Below are 19,339 nucleotides of genomic sequence, written 5' to 3'. Positions count from 1 at the left end.
CTGCCACACGATGGTGATAACATTAGTTGAACAAAGACTTGTTGTCCTATAGCAGTTCATGGGAATATAACATCCCGTCTTTTCCCCTCACCCCCAAATGGTTGGAGCAGATGGTGGCTCCTCCCTGAGCCAGGTTATGCTGAAATTTCTTCCTATTAAAAGGGAGTTTTTCCTTTCCACTGTCACCAAGTGCTTGCTCATAGGAGGTTTGATAGTTGGGGTTTCTCTTTAAAATTGTAGGGCCTTTGCATTACAATAAAAAGAGCCTTGAGGTGATTGTTGTTGTGATTTTTAATAAATAATATAATAATATAAATATAAATAATATTGAATTGAATTGAATCTCATAGCTAAACTGCTGAGTTGAAGGGTTCAGTCATTTATTTGGGGTTATATTAAATAAAAAATGAGGTACTGTTTTATAAATCTTGGTCATACAATGTTATAAATTGGTATTATCTGTGTTATAAAACCACATGCTCACTTATGACTTGTCAATCACGAGTCATTAGCCAATGAGTGTTGGCTTTTACAGTCAGATCGACACTTCTTTGTCTCATCTTAGCTTTTCCAACGTGGTTATGGTGGAAGCAGTCATCTCGAGGCTTCAAAACAGAAATTCAGAAGCCAGTGGGTGATGTCACAGTACTTATGTCAGTCGTCTATACATACTGTCTATATTTGGAACCTTCCCACTTCACATTGCCCTGATAGCACAGTAGATTGAAGTCACTGATGTTGTTGAATTTCTCTGGTCTCTGGTCACCACGTTTCTGTGAATTTCTTTCTGCGTGGACACTTTTTTTAGCGCTCTAAACACGCAAGTCGGGTTGTCTAAAAATTTCCAGACTCTTTGGAAACCAAAGGTCATTGGTCACATATCTTTGGCTTCAACTGGAGTACAATTAATATTTTTAATACATGTATTCCCAGTGTGCACACACACACTCACATTGTCTCCATTCACACACACTCGGACAAAAGTTGCTTGCCTTCCTGTTTTCCCTACAGTGATCACCAAGTTTGAGAACAAACACAAACAGAGAGCAATAAAACCATTAATTCAACTATACACACCCAAGCAAGTTCACACACACACACACACACACACACACACACACACACACACACACACACACACATAAATTACCTACGTAAGAGTGCCTCTGTTCTTGTAGATATAAAAAAAAAAACATCTCCACCCTTCCACAGAAAGGTTGAGAGGTTACATTTGATTCATGTGTGAATGTGTATGTGTTGTGTGTGTCAACTCTAGAAATCTCCCAAGTGCTGGTGCCACAGTTTGGAACCTGCAGAGAGGAAGTGGCACAGTATTAACTTCCCGGTTCAGCTTGGCACATTTCTATTATGAGCTGAGAATAGAATAGTACAGCCCTCTGGGTTTTCACACACGTATAGGAAACCTAACTTTAGACCTTCACTGTGTGTGCGGGCATGTATTTTTAAAGTCTGCTCAAGGTTTAAGGAGTTATGGTCACATGAACAACCAATCGCCCTTGTAGTTTTCAGAGCCTGATACATTTGGACCAACAATATTTGTAGAGATTTAAAATAATGAAATATCTCAGTTTATGTATTTGATGTGTTTTCTAGGTTCTTATTGTGTGCATTCGCACTCTGCTTGAGCACTTTTACAATGTGTCTCATTCATCCATGCATTTTTTCTACATCTAAGAGCTTCCTATCTAACACTCACACTCCCATAAATGCATTAGGAGTAACTCATGGTTCTGTATTTTAGCCAATGATACTTTGATGACTGATACTGACAATTTAAAGCAGTAATATGAAACTGAACAATATAAAATTTATGTGTAAATGTTACTATGTTTTAATTATTTTCAAGAAGTGACTTTGGAAATAGAGACTATGTCACAGTTTGTAGACTTGAAGTGTTAAGTGTTTAGTACTGTTGCCTCCTATTTGGTTAAGGAGTGTCTGTGTGGAGTAATTGAGAACAGTACCAGCAGCTGAGTCTGACCCACATGAGGGATCCACATTATAAATAGCACAGTGCTGCCAGCTTTTATTTCTGTTTTGATTGAGAACAACACTCACTGTGACAATAACAACACTTTGGCCGGAAATCCTGCCTTTAGGACACAAACACCAGCACACGCTGCCAGATTTAATCACAGCACTCATAGAACCATTGCTCACAAACACAGTGTAGGAAAAAAGTCAGTCATCTGTCTGTGCATTAGCACTGATCATAACCTTGTGCAGAAAGAGTTAAGAAAGAGTTTCCATAAAAATGTCTATTGTATTGGTCACTATTATCGGCCAGAATTGCTCTGGAAACTCTGGGATACATTTCCACAAACCTTTTTGAATACATTAAATGCAGAAAATGCATATCCTTCCCTCTGGATCTGTTGAGATTAGTCAGTTCATGTAACAGTTCCTCCTCCTCCCAAAGCGTCAACTACTAACATCTCTGATTTCTAAAAATGGACATGGTATCTGTGTTCTTGAGGGGAGGAAATTCTCTCTCTCTTTTTCTGTCATTTTTCTTTCTGAACTCTAAATTCTTCAAGTTATTGGAACTCAGTTTTGTGGGGGGAAAAAAGCCACTAACTCATTTATTTTCCATGCTTTTTCCTAACAAGTATATAAATGAATTATATCATTCATTTGTGATGCTTAAGGTGTCCAAGGCCCTGCTTTATCACTTTTTTAGTTCAATAAGCTTTTTTTTCCCACAATAAGAAAGACGTTCTGCTGTTTAGCCGTAATATGAATGTGGATGTGGGAGGACAGAGACATAACAGAGTGGTTTCAGTTTCACTTTGCTGCACTGAATCAATTTCTACACATCAGAGTCGACCGGCTCTGCTGGAAAAGGAAAGATGCAGAGTCACTGCACCAAATTCACTTAATTTAAGAGTGTATGAGGAGGGTGAGATAAGCATGAGTAAACAAAATAGGAAAAACATCTGCTGGCACGTCGCTTATTTAACTCTGAAAGAGACTGACACTAGTCTTTGTTAAAAGTGGGCTGTTGATCTGTGCACTCAATTTAAAATTAGCAATAGATTGAGGTAAGAGGACGATACAAGTATTTGTGTTATGGCACGAGGAAACTGTTAGGACAAAGGCAGGAAGTAGAAAGCAGAGCTCTCTTCATAAAGGAGGCAGATACTGAGTCATGGAAAGTAGGCCTACAGGAAAATAAGATTGGAAAACAGGAATGCCGCTGAGGCAAAGTAGCTAAAGGCCCGTTTATTGTCGCTGATTGTGACATCACCACAGCCCTGTCACCATGTATAATAGAGATGAGGGCGTGTCCCACATGCTGCAGTATTCTACTGAACAATAGGTGTCGCCAACCAGAAAGAAATCTATGAGCACTGGTACAAGAGTAGAAGAAGATTTCTTCTGTTTAATTTCTCCATCTTTTTTAGGTGTTACAACATCTCCCTCTCTATAATCTGGGACTCTTTGAGCTTCTGCACTGATACAATATTGAAATCGTGGCAAAAACCAACAGGATCATGACATGACAATCCAAAACTTTGTTTGTTTACTTTGTTGCGTCCTAGGTATTTTCTGATTTTAAGCCATCACAAAGTCTAGACTGGAGGCTGCAGTTCTGGCTTTAAGTCCTGAATAAATAATAAATGGTGATTTCAAGCAACTTATATTTGAGTGTCCAAAAGTTGATTCTGTTCATCTGGACGTAGCGTTTTCAGTGGGAGAAACGTTTCGATCAATGGCCATGAGTACCTTTCATTGAATGGTACTCATGGCCATTGATCGGCTGTCTTTGATCAGTGGTTGTTGATCAATGGTCATGAGAATTTGCATAATCATGATGTAGAAACTGACCTCCCAGCCCATTGTCCCTTCAGTGGTGCTAGTTTCAGTCATTACTGTTTATAATATTGGGGAAAGCTGCAGTCAGCTGAGACTGAAGAAGTCACTTGTATGAGTAACGAAACGTTTCTCCCACAAAACGCTACGTCCAGATGAACAGAATCAACTTTTGGAGATTTACTTACCTGGATGATTGAGCATACATCAAGACGTTATATTTGAGTGCTCAAACTGAGTAGAAAAGCACTATATAAGTATCAGTCCAATTACCATTTATAGATTTTCTACAGTGATAGGACCACCTACATTTGTGGTGCAGTTCAATAATTTGATTCATGCAGTACTTTTTTAGATTCCAGCAATGACAGATTAACAACCATTAGTAATAGAATTAAATTTAAACACCAGTAAGTTCATTGTTGAGTGCCACTGTTAGCCATCTGTTTAGCCACCATATTTGACTTTCGTCATCAGTATATTTATTTGTGTTGTTGCTTAATTTAAAAAAAAAAATGTCACAGTAAAAAATGTCTGAGATTATAAAATAAGCTGCAAAAGTCATATCTGACAGGCTGGTTTTTTGTTATCTTATTGCAAACACAAAAACATGAATGACAAAGAGACAGCTTATGCTAGCTGAACTCATCCTTTTTTTTCTTTAATTTAAAGTAAACATGTGAGTACAGTGAAAGTGCCATAATTATATAAATAACATGAACAACTTTTAGTGGAAATATTATTAGTATGCTTCAAAGCTAATTAGCCAAATAGCTAGTTAGCATGGCTTGCTAGAATCAGTTAAGAATAAAAACCTAACTTGTTAGCACAACGGGTGATCCGAAATTTCACATGCAATAAAGATATTGAGTTAATTCAATTTAGTTATATTATGAGCATTTTGTGTATGTATGTAAAAAAAAAAAGCTAAATATTGAGAAATAGCACATAAATGGCTAAGACATTTTCCATTCAAAAGCATTCGCCTCAACTCCCAGCATTTGCAACCCACATTTCATAGATATCTCTCACAGATATGTGCACAGTTATATTCTTGGATAAAAGTGGTGTACAATAGCTGCAGTGAAATGTGTAGTTCATTCATCCAGATACACAGACTCAAGAATTTTGTGTCGTTCATTCGAAACTCAACTTGGACATCAGCAATACTACAATCAACTCAATGGTCTGTTATTTCTACAGTAACATAATTTTACAAATTATGTATATGACACCTTAATTTTCAAATCAAATGAAAAAAATGAAAAAAAGCACAGCAAACACACACACACACACACACACACACACACACACACACTGGGATCAGCTTGAGCCTTCAGCAGCCAAAGAAACAGATATTTCCAAAAACCAAAGAACAAGCTAAGAGAACTGAAACAGTTTTATTTTGAACATGATTTGAGAATTGTTTTGATAGACTTTCGTTACTTGATATTTTTAACAGGCAACTTTCCAAGTTTATCCTATTATTCCCTGACTTTATGCATGCCCTGAACATCCCATAATCCTCTTACCTCTGAAAATGACACTGGCCTGAGGGTCAGAGTGTTTCAAGTTGTTGGCCCGCTGAATAATACAGCGTAACATGTTGAACACTTAGCACGATCCTGAAAGCTGAAAGAGTGTAAAAACTCGCTCAGAAATGAAAAAATCAAATCCCGCTGTCACAGGGTTAATACAAGGGGGATCCAGTGCTGAATTAACCGCTGATTACATGACTACAGGAAGTTTGTAATGATAACAACCAAAGCAGTAACGCTGAAAAAGTCACAAGGTAAAGACCAAAAAGAAGAGATAGTTTTTTTAAAACTCAATCAGTGACTTATTTCCTTATTTGCCAAAAACTGATGACCAAAAACATGAAAGAAAAATAGCCAGAAAGATGAATGAAAATCCAGAAAAATCAGAAAGGAAATTATCCTCAGATAGCTTCTCCACATTGCCTCACAACATCTCCCTCTTTCAGAAACTACAAAATAAAAGCTCTTCTTCTCAATCGGAGATGTGTTTTTCTTCTCACTGTAACACTCCCGGAGGGAAAGAGGGCAGTGAGCAAATATGTCAGGAACCCAACAACCAAAGGAAATCTCAACATTTCCTGTGCTCTTTTCCTCTCGTCTTCTGGTTATTTCCTTGTCTTGCCCAAATATTTTCCTGCACTTTATCTGCTCATCTCCTCTTTCACTTCAGTCACTCTCTTAATCCCTTTTTTGGCTTCCATCTGTCTCGTGTTTTCAGTAAACTGTCACCTTTGCTAAAACCAACAGTTCTTATGGAATTTGGAACAATGTTCTGGATTTCCTTCAAAATCTTAGAAAATGAACTGGTAAATAATTCCAGGAGTTTCAGTGGCTTTTGTTTAGTTAGATTTATCAATTCAAAATTGTAATTTTCTTGTACAAAGACACAATCTTAATTGGTTGAAATGATCAACTAGACTATGTGTGCCTTTCTAAGCGAAATCAGGTCTAAAAATCCAAAAGTTTTAGTTGCACTGAGATAAGTTGTGGAACATTTATAAAAGGTTAATTTAAATATTGTGTTAGAAAAATGTAGGCTAGCTGCAGTAGAGTTGAAGAGTTGTGAGCCTTAACTCTAAGACACATAAATTCCAGTGCCAACTAGATTCACTGTGAGATAGCACCACCTGCAGATGTAAAGTGGGGGATACACATACCCCTAATTTTTCAAATTTGCAATAAAGTGAGTGTGGTTCAGGAAAACCTGAATCACCTTCCAATAAGCTGCTCTTTATAATGTAAAAATTATACTGAAATTTTTTGAAAAAATATGAAGTGTTGAGCAATAAAACAATAAGAAATATTGGTAATCTATCAGTCACTTGTTAATAAAAGGCTCCTACAAGCTGTCGTGCAACTAGTTCATGGGATTGTTTTTTAATGAAAGTCTTTTAACACAAGCTTTACAATAATATATTTATAATTGATTTCTAAAATGATATTTTATGAAAAGTGGTGAGAAAATAAACTAGTCATCTGCATGAGAAGTACTAACAGAAGTAGGCTGTCAGCATGCTTCTTATTCAGTAACTGAAAGCTGCGCTGTTTCATTTTATTTCCCAGGATACCTACAAAATTTCACCCTCTGCTTAAATGTTGAACATTTCCTGAGTGTATCCATGCTGCTGTTTAATCAATATTATACTTTATGTCCAAAATGTTTTCATCTCACATCAATTCTTCTTTTGTATTGTCTTTGAAGCTGATTACACGCAATCTTAAAAGTTGATAAGTTCAAGTACAAACTACTCAAGAGCAGCAAGTTAAACCAGTGTGTTTATTATGTGTACTTAAGGTCTAGAGACCAGTCAGTAACCCCTATTGGCCAATTCTTTCTAGGCAAAAAAAACTGCTGTACATGTCCTGACCGGGTGGCAAGTGTGTGCTTAAGTTTGCTTTGAAACCTTTTGTTCCAGTCACATGACCCTAGAGTTCACACAATGGTCCCCTGACAACCATAGGGAAAAATGTCTATTCCCCAACTTACTGGTGATTGTTTGCTTGACATTGCTGTCTATTACAGGACAAATCTGCTTTTTTTGTTTTTTAATGAAAATTATGGGTGTGAATCTGCTAACGTTTTTGCAGACATCACCACCTAGCAACTGTCAGCAACCACACACCACCGGTCATTGAATGTGTTTGTCCCTAAGGATGTGGGGTTGATGCCAACCGGTTTCTAGCCCTTTTTGACAGAATCCTTAGGAAAGTAGAAAAATTTGATTTAAACAAACAAATAAGACTATACTTATCAGCATGTATGCAAGAAAGTGTCATGATCTGCAGCAGCAGATTGAGTGGAGCAGCGAGAGGACCCAAATGCAGATCCGTGGAGACTGGAGTTAACAGAAGGCAAGCCGCTTATTCAGGCTGACAGGCAAAACAGTATAAAAATAAGAAAATCAAATTGAATGATGAACTAATCATAAAACACTGAACTGGGAAAACACTGGGACCCCTGGCCCACCAGGATCATGGCCACACAGATGTAGATGAACAGACTCACTGACAAAAAACAGGAAAATAGAGACAATATATACACTGATGAGTGATCAGGAAGATCAGCGAACACATTTGAACACAGCAGGAACAAATTGGTCATAATGAGACAGAGGAAGCAAAACTGAACACAACACTCAAGAGACAAGGACTGTCAAAATAAAACAGGAAGTAGCACGAACACCGAGACTCAGGCAAGGACGTGCAAATTTAACACTAAGATGAGGTTAAACAAACCTGCAAACACACAACCGACTCAAGAGAAAAAGGATGAAACACCCAAGAGAAGAACATGAGAGCAGGTAACGAGACAGAACACAGAGACATGACTGAGATGAGGAAGAGAGAGAGCAAAAGAGAAAGAAACAGAGATGTAAATAAACATGGAGACAAGACTGACTTCCACAGGAAACACTAAGAACAGGACATGAGGAAAGGAAAACCTAAAGGGAACTAAACAACCTAAAATCATCTGAACCACAAGAGATGATAGTACAATCAGAAAACTCAAAAGCACAAGAAAACTAAACTAGTAAATGTAACCCATTCTTTGAGATCAACAACAATAACCAAAAAAGATTCATAAGACCAAAACACAAACACTGCGACCCAAAACCATGACAATAAAACCATAAACTACAACGACCTACAAAGAGAAAATGTTACTGAGAGTTTTGAGACCAGCACTTGAGTAAATATGAACTTTAGTTCCTACAAATGTACCCAGCTGTTCAAAGAAAACAGACATAAAACTTTTTTTGTGTGTGTGTAACTAATTATCACCTTTAAACATCTACAATAAACAGCTACGGCTTTTCAGTCATCTGAACCCATATTCTCAAAATAGTCCTCTCATAGTTCTCTATAGTAACATCAAATTCTCATACTTGGTATCTGCTTTTTAAAATTGCATGCACTCTATATCACTATCTAAAGTAAATTTAGTAATAGATTAAACTGTTTGAACTCTGCTTTGTTACCATTATCAAACTGTAAAGAAGCTGAACACGTAAGTATAATGTAATTGAAAACTTTCTGATCTTAAATAAAATTTAAAGGAAGTTCACATATGTAGGTAAACTGCTTTGATAAACTGAGCCATGTCAGTCTGTGTCTTGTCTGTTTGATCCTCTCTTTTCCTGCAGCATCCTCTCATCTGCCCTCTAACAGGAGTTTCTCTGTTCACCTCGGTGAACTGTCATCTCCCAGAGCTCCTTTAACTTGTGGTGTACCTCAGGGGTCCATTCTAGGCCCCCTGCTGTTTATTCTGTATTTGCTCCCTCTGGGCGATGTGCTGCGTAAACATAATGTGTCCTTCCACTCTTTTGCTGATGACATTCAGATCTACCTCCCTCTGAGGTTAGACTGTAAGGACTCTCTGCAGCCGTTATTCTCCTGTCTGTCTGACGCTAAGACTTGGATGGCTCTTAACTTTCTACATCTAAATGAAAGTAAAACTGAAGTCATTGTGTTTGGGCTTCCTAAAGACCCCAACCCTTCCTTTGATTTTATGGGACCCCTAACTTCTGAATGTACTTCCTCCATTAAGAGCCTCGGTGTTACTTTTGACAGTGCTTTTAAATTTGATAAACAAATCAGCTCTGTAGTCAAGGGATCTTTTTATCACCTACAGATTTTAGCTAAAGTCAAGTCCTACCTGTGCAGGAACGATCTAGAAAGGGTGGTCCATGCTTTTATTACTTCACGGCTGGACTACTGTAACTCCCTTTATGCTGGTTTAGATCGTTCCTGTCTGCATCGCCTCCAACTGGTGCAGAACGCTGCTGCTCGCATGCTGACCGGTTCCAAAAAGAGAGACCACATCACTCCGGTCCTCTGCTCTCTCCACTGGCTCCCAGTTGTTTTTAGGATTGATTTTAAAATTTTACTGCTGGTTTTTAAGGTTCTTAACGGTACTGCACCTCCTTACCTGGCAGAGCTTCTTAGCATTTACTGCCCCAGGAGATCTTTGAGGTCAGCAGACTTGATGCTTTTAGATGTTCCCAGGTACAGATTAAAGACTAGGGAGAGAGGGCTTTTGCTGTGGCTGCACCCAGACTGTGGAACAGTTTACCCCTCACATCAGATTCTCCACAAGCCTAGGAACTTTTAAAACTGCTCTTAAAACTCACCTCTTTTCATTGGCTTTTAGCAAGGTTTAACCTATTGTTTTAATTTATTGTTTTATCAGTGAGGTATTTTATGTACCTGTGTTTTATAGTATTTTATATTTGTATTTTATTGTACAGCACTTTGGTCAGCCTTGGTTGTTTTTAAATGTGCTTTATAAATAAACTTGACTTGACTTGACTTGACTCTGCTCACACATCCTGTTCTTCTGAGGCAGTCAGCAGATCTAATTACACTTGATTATATGATTAACTCAAACACAGTTTCAGTTTATTTTATGCGTATATAAAATTAACCTCGTACAATTCCAGCAAAATAGCTTCAGACCTGCCTTTGACCATCACTACTTAAAGAGAACGAAAAGTGAGATGATAACCTAGAATACAACATAATGAAGATCAAAAATACAGCCGACACCAGCAGGGAACAAATACTAAAACTGAACTAATGTGGGAGGAACACAGTATGACACAACAATGGAATACAGGCACGTTCATGTATTTCCACTATGAGACAGCTAAAACTATTCAAGACGACAAGGGGAAGTGAAACTAAAGGCACACGAGACAACAAAGTATCAAACTAAAATTGGAAGTAACTGGCTGAAAACAAAGACAAAGGACCTCATGATGGAATCAAACCCGCACTGCTGCATTAGGTTCAAAGGTTGTGGTTTTACGTTTAAGTGCTGAACTAAACCACCTACGCTATAGAGCCATTAAACTACAATGCTCTTTATCAGCCAGATGTGTGATTAGCTCTCGTACCATGTTAGCCATCCTGACTTTACAATACAGTGAATGTGGTATGCTTGTCAGTTGATTTTTGTGTTATTGTAGGATCTGATTTGGTGCAATAAAATTCCCCTCATTCATTCCCAGATGAAAGTCTCTAACTGCATTTTTTAATTACTGAGGTTCAGTCTCCTGCCTTTACACAATCCTACACTCACTGCAGAGAAACCAGATGATGTTAGGACAGAAACGATCGAAATAATCTAATGATCTTACACTTTCCAAACCAGGGTATCTGTTACTATCCTTTCTTCTTCAGTAGGATTTGAGGCCTTACTGATTCAAAGAAATGATGCAGCAGTTTTTAGGAGCAGACGCAGCAGAGACAGCATTCAGCTTTCAGGGGGAGCAGATGAGTTAAAGCAGAACAAGTGTCAGATACAGTGGAACCCCGACTTACGAATACCCCATTTAACGAAAAATTCAAGTTAGAAGGCACTGAACGGCAATATTTCTGCCCGTGTTACGGCAAAATGCCCGCGTAACGAAATCCGCTGGCTCTGATTGGCTGAGCCCAGAATGCCTACAATGCCCACAATGCCTTTCGAATCATGTGACAACCCCCTTGGCTTTCGTACTTGCGCTTCGCTGTTCCACTTGAACGACGTATTGTTGTTGCAGTTAGCAATTAGCCTATAGCCTATCGTTCACTCAAAAGGCGCGATGGGTGCTTCGACTTACGAAAATTTTCGACTTACGAAAGACGCTCGGGAACGAATTAATTTCGTAAGTCGGGGTTCCACTGTATCAGCGAGGAGGAGAAGCTCAAAAACAACCCGAGTGTTCAGCTGTTCATCAATGTTTTCACTGAGCAGCCACAGAGTTTTTATCCCAACACACCACAGTAATGACCACTTTTCCATTTGCATGCAGAGACTATATCATATTGCAAATTTTGATAATTACACAAAGTCTGATTATGTTGTTTCACCATTACTATGAGTCAGGCATTTAAATCTGCCAAAAGGTCACATTTTAAAGACAGTGATTTCAGTGATGCATTAAAGATTGTGCAAGAACTGCATGATCCTAAGAGCATCACTTGTTTTTCTCCAATAAAACTATATTGCAGCTTTTATGTAAGGCAACATTTTATACAGCACAACATCAGATCCACATCTATAGAAAATATGAATTTCTGATTGACCATTTACTGCAAAATCGCTCATCTCTAAGGGTTAACTAGACATGAATTTCACCTGCAAATGTTGCCGACTTCAAGACAGGATAAACTATCTGCAGCTGGAAAATTTAACTCTTTTTTTGTGATCCATATTTCAGCATCTTTGTACTGTATTCCACTCATTCATTCCCATTATCTTATTTAGAATATTTTCATTTTTTCAAGCCAAAGACATTGAACCAAGCATCTCATCTTTTTGCTTTCAGGAAGTCATCATGCCATCACGTTTTTAAGTGTGCATAGAAGCCTGCAGTTTTGTATGATGAAACCACTGCTCCTCCATGTTAAAAGGAGACAGTTGAGGTTCCTCATCCATCTGTTCAGGGTGATTTCCAGACATTCAGCTGGAATATCCCATTGTAAATAAAGAACCCATAAGCCTAGGAATGCCTTGGGATCCTCTAGAAGGAACTGGAAAGTGTTGATCTCTGGAATAGCCTGTTTAACCAGCATGTACCATGATCCTAGAAGATGATGGATGGATGATTGGAAACTCACTACTTCAAAAGAAAAAATAACTCATAACTTCAACTTAAGAGAGGCAAGTTACACTAACTTTATGGTTTTGAGGGACCATTACTTAAGGATGAAAACTTAAGTATCAAAGTGGTCTGTTGCTAGGCAAATCTTTAAACTGTTCTTTGCCACACAAACACTAAAAACACATATGACAATATGTAGAATCAAAGTCTAAACCTAACATTAGAACCTAACACAAATAATTATACCAGCACTACTATATTAAGAATTTTTGTTAAACGTTAACAGTCCCCATTAATTTATGTGCTTCCAGTGAAAAAGTTTACTTTACTTAGAAAAACCAAGCAGAAATTATTAAAATAAAAGAATGCACAATAACACACTGCGAGACTAATACACTTGTTTGTCCTGAAACAGATTGCAAAGAGGACTTGCAGAAGTTGTGTGTGTGTGTGTGTGTGTGTGTGTGTGTGTGTGTGTGTGTGTGTGTGTGTGTGTGTGTGTGTGTGTGTGTGGCCTATATCACACAGGGAAACTTTTGTGCATAGTCATAGTGTCAAGAGTTCATGACACATTTAAGACAAAACAGTCTTTTCAAAAACAAACCAAATGTTATATAAAGGCAAATAAATAAATGAATAAAATACTTTCCTCAGCTGGCATACAAGAATAGTACCAACATGTTTACTGTTAATTTGAACATAGACAAAAGTTCCAGAAACTTTAAATTTGCTCAAAGTAACAAGTTATCCCAGCTTTACATCGGCTGAGTCATAAAATATTTTTGTCCATAAAAGTCCAAAAGTCTTTTTTTGCTGAACACTCGAGCAGAATGACAAAATGCCGTGGTCCTTGGTATTGCTATGTTTTATGTGTTGCAGTCCTGTTAACAGGAGTGAATACCGACTTCAGTCATTACAATCGCTTTAGTGCCTGACAGCCCTCGGTGTATAAATAGCCCTGCTGTCCCTTCAGTCTTGGTCAAAGTGTGTGTTGTGCCTTGGTTATTTCTGGATTTGAGTTTTGTATTTGCTTTTTGGGGCTTTAAATTATTCCTTCATGAAATGGTTTTATTATTTTTAAGTGTGCCTCCAGTGTCCTGAAATTAGATCCAAACCTCTGTACTCCACAGCATTTTGGCACGAAGTACAAAAATGTACTAATAGATTTGAAGTCAGGTTACATCTGAATGCTCTGCAGCTAAATATCAAGCTCTATGAAATGACCTGTAGGCACATACAAAAGTGTGATTCAAAAGAGATCCATGGAAAAATCTACATATCTTGAATCTACATTAATTAATTTTCAAATAATACAAATGTCTCAGAATAAAAGGACAGAATAATAATTATGATAATGGTTACGAATTACAAACCTTAGCATGCTTCTTAGCATCTGCTAATCACAACTAAACAACGTTTACAGATGATACAGGACGAAATGTTGCTGGTATTTGGTCATAAATCTGAGGCCTGTGGAAGTAAAATGCACTCTAACTTAAAACTGAAGTTTCAGATTTCAGTTCAGGTTTCAGGCTCAGGGTTTAGTTCCTCTACTTAAAGATAACAGCTAACAGTAAGTAACAATATTTGCATGCCGGTGTTCTGGGAATCCATCCTACCTGGCAAACCATCCTACCCGTTGTTTCTGCGCATGCGCACAACACGAAATTCAGTGGCAAACCGTCCTACCTTTGTGAATATTCGCTAGAAAAATACTCTGACCGGTAAAATTCACTGCCAAACCATCCTACCTTTGTGAATGTCACCTACAAGCATACTTAAACAGCTAAAATTTAGTGGCAAATCGTCCTACTTTTTTTCATCTGAGCTAGAAGCATGCTTTCATAGCTACATTTAAGTGGCGAACCATCCTACCTTCGTGAATATGAGCTGGAAGCATACTTTAACAGCTAAAATTCAGTGGCAAATCATCCTACCTTTGTTAATAACAGCTAGACACATACTCTGACGGGTAAAATTAACTGCCTAAACATGCTACCTTTGTGAATGTTACCTACAAGCATACTTTAACGGGTAAAATGAAGTGGCAAACCACCCTGCCTGTATGAATATGAGCTACAAACATACTCTGATGGGCAAAGTTAAGTGGCAAACCGTCATACCTACTTAAATTGGTGCTGGAATTACTCTGTGACAGCATAAATGTGCATAAACTACTTACGGTAGGACGTTTTGCCAAAGTAGGATGGTTTGTCAGAACACCGGCCTTTAGTAGGTATGTTTACCAAAGTTTTTAAACTTGCTCAATAAATTAAACCAATTTATTGGACAGTTGAAATGTTGCAGTGATCTATTATAATTCATCCTAAGGGGGGAAGTGAATGAGTGGATTAAATTTCAAGACTATCAGGCCAACGGCTATCACGACAGATCACTCATAACCACAAATGGCAATTTCATGGGAGCACAAAAGAGACAGTCAGACATTTGTCATGTACAAGAATAACTTCTTTGTTTTATGTAGACCATGACTGTGTGAAATCTCAGTTCATTTAACAAGATTTCTTTTTTTTATCAGGTCACCTAAATATAAGAACCTGGATGTTACTATAATCTGAAGTGTAAACTGAAGCTGCAATTGAAGCCGAGCGAGGAAGCGTCTCATAGGATAAACTCTGCTGAAAGACTGCGGGTATCTATAAACACAGAAGTGCTTTACTGGAAACACAGTCGGCATACTTTCTGGACTGCTTTAACTCTTCATGTTGCTCACATCCTCATCTCCCCTCTCTCCCTCTTCCTCTAGGTCCGTCTCTTTTTCCTGTAAGCTCTTCTTTCTCTGCCCCACCCCATGAAAGATAATCAGAGGTCACTTTCAAATAATAACTTCTCAGCTGTTTTTTTTTTTTCCCTTCAGGCCACCTGAGAAAGACGCCCGTACCTTCATAGGTGACGCTGCAGTAGGCATCACTGATGTCATCGTCCGGCGTTTGCAACCGCTCTGCACACAGAATGAACACGCGTAGCATGGCTCACACACACACACACACACAGCTGTCAAATCCCAGCAAGAAGCACACTGTGATCCATATGAGGGTGACAATATAGAAAAGTATCCTTAAAATAAAAAGAGATCCATGGCGGTGAAAGAGACAGGGCGAAATGAGAATAAGAGACACAACGAGTCAGAACTGAGAGAGCGAGTGGTCGATCTGCAGCTCTCAGCTGTCTCCCTCACTCCCCACAAATGCGAGACAAACGCAGCACAGTCCATAGTGCACTATAGCTGACTCATTCACACACACACACACACACAAGCCCGTTCAGCTATATTAGTGAGGACCTTCATTGACGTAATGATTTCCCTAGCCCCTTACCCTAACCATAACCATTAAAAATGAATGCCTAATCCTGACCCTTACCCTAAACCTAACCATAACCTAATTGTAACCCTGACACTAAAACCACATTTTGAGCCTCAAAAAGGCTTTCACACTTGTGAGGACCGGTGAGTGTGTCCTCACAAGTGACTGTTGGTTCTCACAAGTATAGTAGAATGCAGATTTCGGTCTTCACATAGATAGCTAGACAGGAACACACACACACATACACACTGTCCTTTCAATCACAGCTGGCTTAAAGGGCCAGTAAGGCACACAAACACACACACTTACGCGCACACACACACACACACACACACACACAATGGCCTTTAGTTTTTTTTACCTCAACAGAATCAGCATTCAAACACTGCCAACTTAAACCAACACATGGGCAGCTAGAAAATGTGCCAGTTGATGCAGATGCAACAAAGCAAGGTGTAGTTCAATCAAAGATGATCTTTAAAGGTGGTGTAGAGCAACTATAGTTGCTGGGTTCACTGTCACAATCTGTGGATTTCTCATGAATTATCCCCCCCCCCCAATCGCTCCGAGATTTGAAGTACACTAAAGACACCATTCTGTGTAGTCAAGTTAATTCAGACTGAAAGTTATTGGGACACCCAACTGTCCAGCAGAGGGCAGCAATATCACGGAAAAGCCTTGAATAACAAGGACGACACTAAATACAACTTGGCTGAACCTCTTCCAGCCCCACCCCTAAAAGAAATTAATATGCACTTGTAGTTTTGAAGAAAACTGTTCCTATTTATGTCCTCCTAAGGCCCAGGAAGGTTTTCCTTCCCACTGTCGTCAAGTGCTGGTTCTTGGGAATGGTCTGATTGCTCTGGTTTTATATAAAGTGCCTTGAAGCGATTGTGTTTTGAGATTTGTCTCTATATAAATAAAGAGTTGAATTGAATAGACTTTAATAAAGCCCACTGGAAGGAGAGAACTGTCTTAAACAGAGTGCAGCAAGGCTGTCATGGAAAGATGACTCCCTTCCTGTATGGCAGCTGAGAAACCAAATCCCACAACTTCAGAGCCCTGGCTCACACAATACTTCTTATCCACAATGAAGTTTGAGGGTCATTAATTTGCTTCTTCCCCAGCTCCTCAAAACCTGGAATGTCCTGTGTCTGACCTTCCTCCACCTCCACCTCATCTCCTGACAGCTCTAAGCATGACTCCACCTCCACAGTTCTGAGGAAAATCCTTTCTGTCTCACTCAACCATCATATAACTCTGGGATCAAACTAGAACTTCTGTCTACTTCAAGGGACAGAAGATTAACTGCTTTTTCACTCATTTTAGCCAATTCCTTGTTCCTGACAATTTTCAGAGAAAGTGAATGAGCCAGCGTTGAGTCAACACAAAGTGTTGCAAAATCGATTTAAAAAACAGAACAAAACAAACAAAAAATTTTGTTTCTTTAGTTGAATCTAAGGTAAATGCCAAAACTAGCACAGTTTGACATCATAAAATAGCAGCGCTGTGCCAACAAGGTGATTCATTGGCATACCATTTTTAAGGAAGAGAAACTGAGAATAAGGCTGAGGTGTGCCAAATTACTCGATTAAGCCAACTTCAAAACCAACTCGAAAAACCATCTGACCTTATTGAGTAATAAATCCAAATTAGAACGCTTTATCATCAAGAATTTCAAATGTTGATAGATAGATAGATAGATAGATAGATAGATAGATAGATAGATAGATAGATAGATAGATAGATAGATAGATAGATAGATAGATAGATAGATAGATAGATAGATAGATTCTTTATTTAGCAATAAAGAAAAATCTATCAATAAGTTTCCTAGTTTCCAATGGTCTGGGTCTTGGGGGTAGCAGTGTAAGAAAATATGAGCAGATCTTCTTCTAAGGGGACACCAAGGTGTTCGGAATGAGGGATGAAGATATTGGGATTAGATAAATACACTTTTAAATTCCAAATAAAGTCAGACTAAAAAATGAGTGTGATACTTTGTCATTGAGTCAAACACTACAAATTGTTTGACTCAGTGTATGTAACAATGTAATCTAGACGTTAAGACTCTTCATGTGACTGGCTTCATTCCAGTCTCTGCCTCGTATGACTAAAGTTTTACCAACTCACAAATGAGAGAAGGCAGAAAAGGAATTTGAACTCGTGACTTTTTTGGAATTTGCTTCTCTTCTACCAGCTAAACCTTCAGCAGAAGCTTATAAATAATGCAGTAAATAATAAAACGAAATGAAAAAATCCTGCATATGTTCAGTAATGGGGTCAAGCTGCAAGCAGACATGGGGGAATTTTGTTTCTCTTCTATTTATAGTTTGACCCACTGGGCTGCAGTCATTTACACATTTAGGGTGAGCATGTAGAGAGCTTACGGGAAGCATGCTGACTTCAGGGAGCAGGGATAAAAATAATGTGTGTGTGTATGCGTGTGTGTACTGCTGTGAATGTTTCTAAAGACTACTGAAGAGGAAAAACTACAACATGATGAAGTAATGTCATATTACAACATATGCAATGTTTAACAAACTGATTAGATCACCACTGAATATAATGTTACATACATAAATTAACAGTATTGCTAATTACCAAAATCATGAGTTTTATGTTTCTGTAATGGTTAATTCACCTGTATGCACTCTTAATGTCTTTAATCAGAATGACATTTTTAATGCTAAAATGTAATTGTTGCTAATATCTATTAATTTTCAGAATCAATGTATTACAAAAAATTCCTAAGCAGAAAAACAGTTTTATTATCCCACATTAATTCACCCAGTTTAGGTATAAAAATTTAAATTCAGTTTATCTTTTTTAGCACGAATAATATATCTATCTATCTACGTATATATAGAGAGAGATATTTTTTTATTTTTTTATTTTGTCTGATAAAAAAATGTCTACTGATGAATCTGTTAACGACACTGTGTGCATCACCAAACATCTTCAATCACTTTAATTAGAAGATATTGGTCCTATAAATGCTCCTCTCTCCGGAGAGGCTGACATAATTAGATTTCCTCTCAAATTGTTATTTGTTTACATAAATGAATCATGTATAATATAAAAAGATGTATTTACATTTTGATTGGAAAATGGAGAAGCTGACCTGCTGTGTGTGCTTGACTTTCCTTCTGTTTGAGAACGTTTTTTTAGACAGGTGAAAGTTACGATAGGCCTTTGTGACTCCACGGGTATCATTATCATTTTGCAAGAATCAAATCCTGGATAAACCTGTTATGTCAAGAAGTGGTTTTGAATTAGTAGTGATCTGTTACTTACTCATGGTGTTCTCACAGAAAGTTAGATGATCCTTAGTTAATCAGATGAACTCAGAGAAAACACAACATTAGACAACTTCTTTGCCAGCTATTAATTCCCTAACTAACCAGGACGTATCTGTGTTATCGCACAGCTGTTTCGTTTGCTTTTAATCCGTATCTAACATTTATAGCAAAAACTGCCGTCCCTGGGTGGGCTCGAACCACCAACCTTTCGGTTAACAGCCGAACGCGCTAACCGATTGCGCCACAGAGAC

General features: G+C 38.1%; 1 protein-coding gene and 1 non-coding gene across 2 annotated transcripts in view; both read right to left on the bottom strand.

The window, feature by feature from the left end:
* Window positions 1–15,604, bottom strand: part of dysf (dysferlin, limb girdle muscular dystrophy 2B (autosomal recessive)) — a 104,263-nt gene extending 88,659 nt beyond the window's left edge. Inside the window, exon 1 of the mRNA XM_039610216.1 lies at window positions 15,363–15,604. Within this exon, the coding sequence (XP_039466150.1) occupies window positions 15,363–15,450 (88 nt within the window). The 5' untranslated portion in view covers window positions 15,451–15,604. The remainder of the gene's footprint in view (window positions 1–15,362) is intronic.
* A 3,661-nt stretch (window positions 15,605–19,265) lies between these two features.
* trnan-guu lies at window positions 19,266–19,339 on the bottom strand. The gene has a single exon. It is a non-coding gene; the product is annotated as a tRNA-Asn (tRNA).

Source organism: Oreochromis aureus, linkage group 3 (genome assembly GCF_013358895.1).
Source record: "Oreochromis aureus strain Israel breed Guangdong linkage group 3, ZZ_aureus, whole genome shotgun sequence".
Taxonomy (NCBI): Eukaryota; Metazoa; Chordata; class Actinopteri; order Cichliformes; family Cichlidae; genus Oreochromis; species Oreochromis aureus.
Note: the sequence above shows the minus strand (reverse complement) of the source record. Positions and strands in the feature narration are given on the sequence as shown.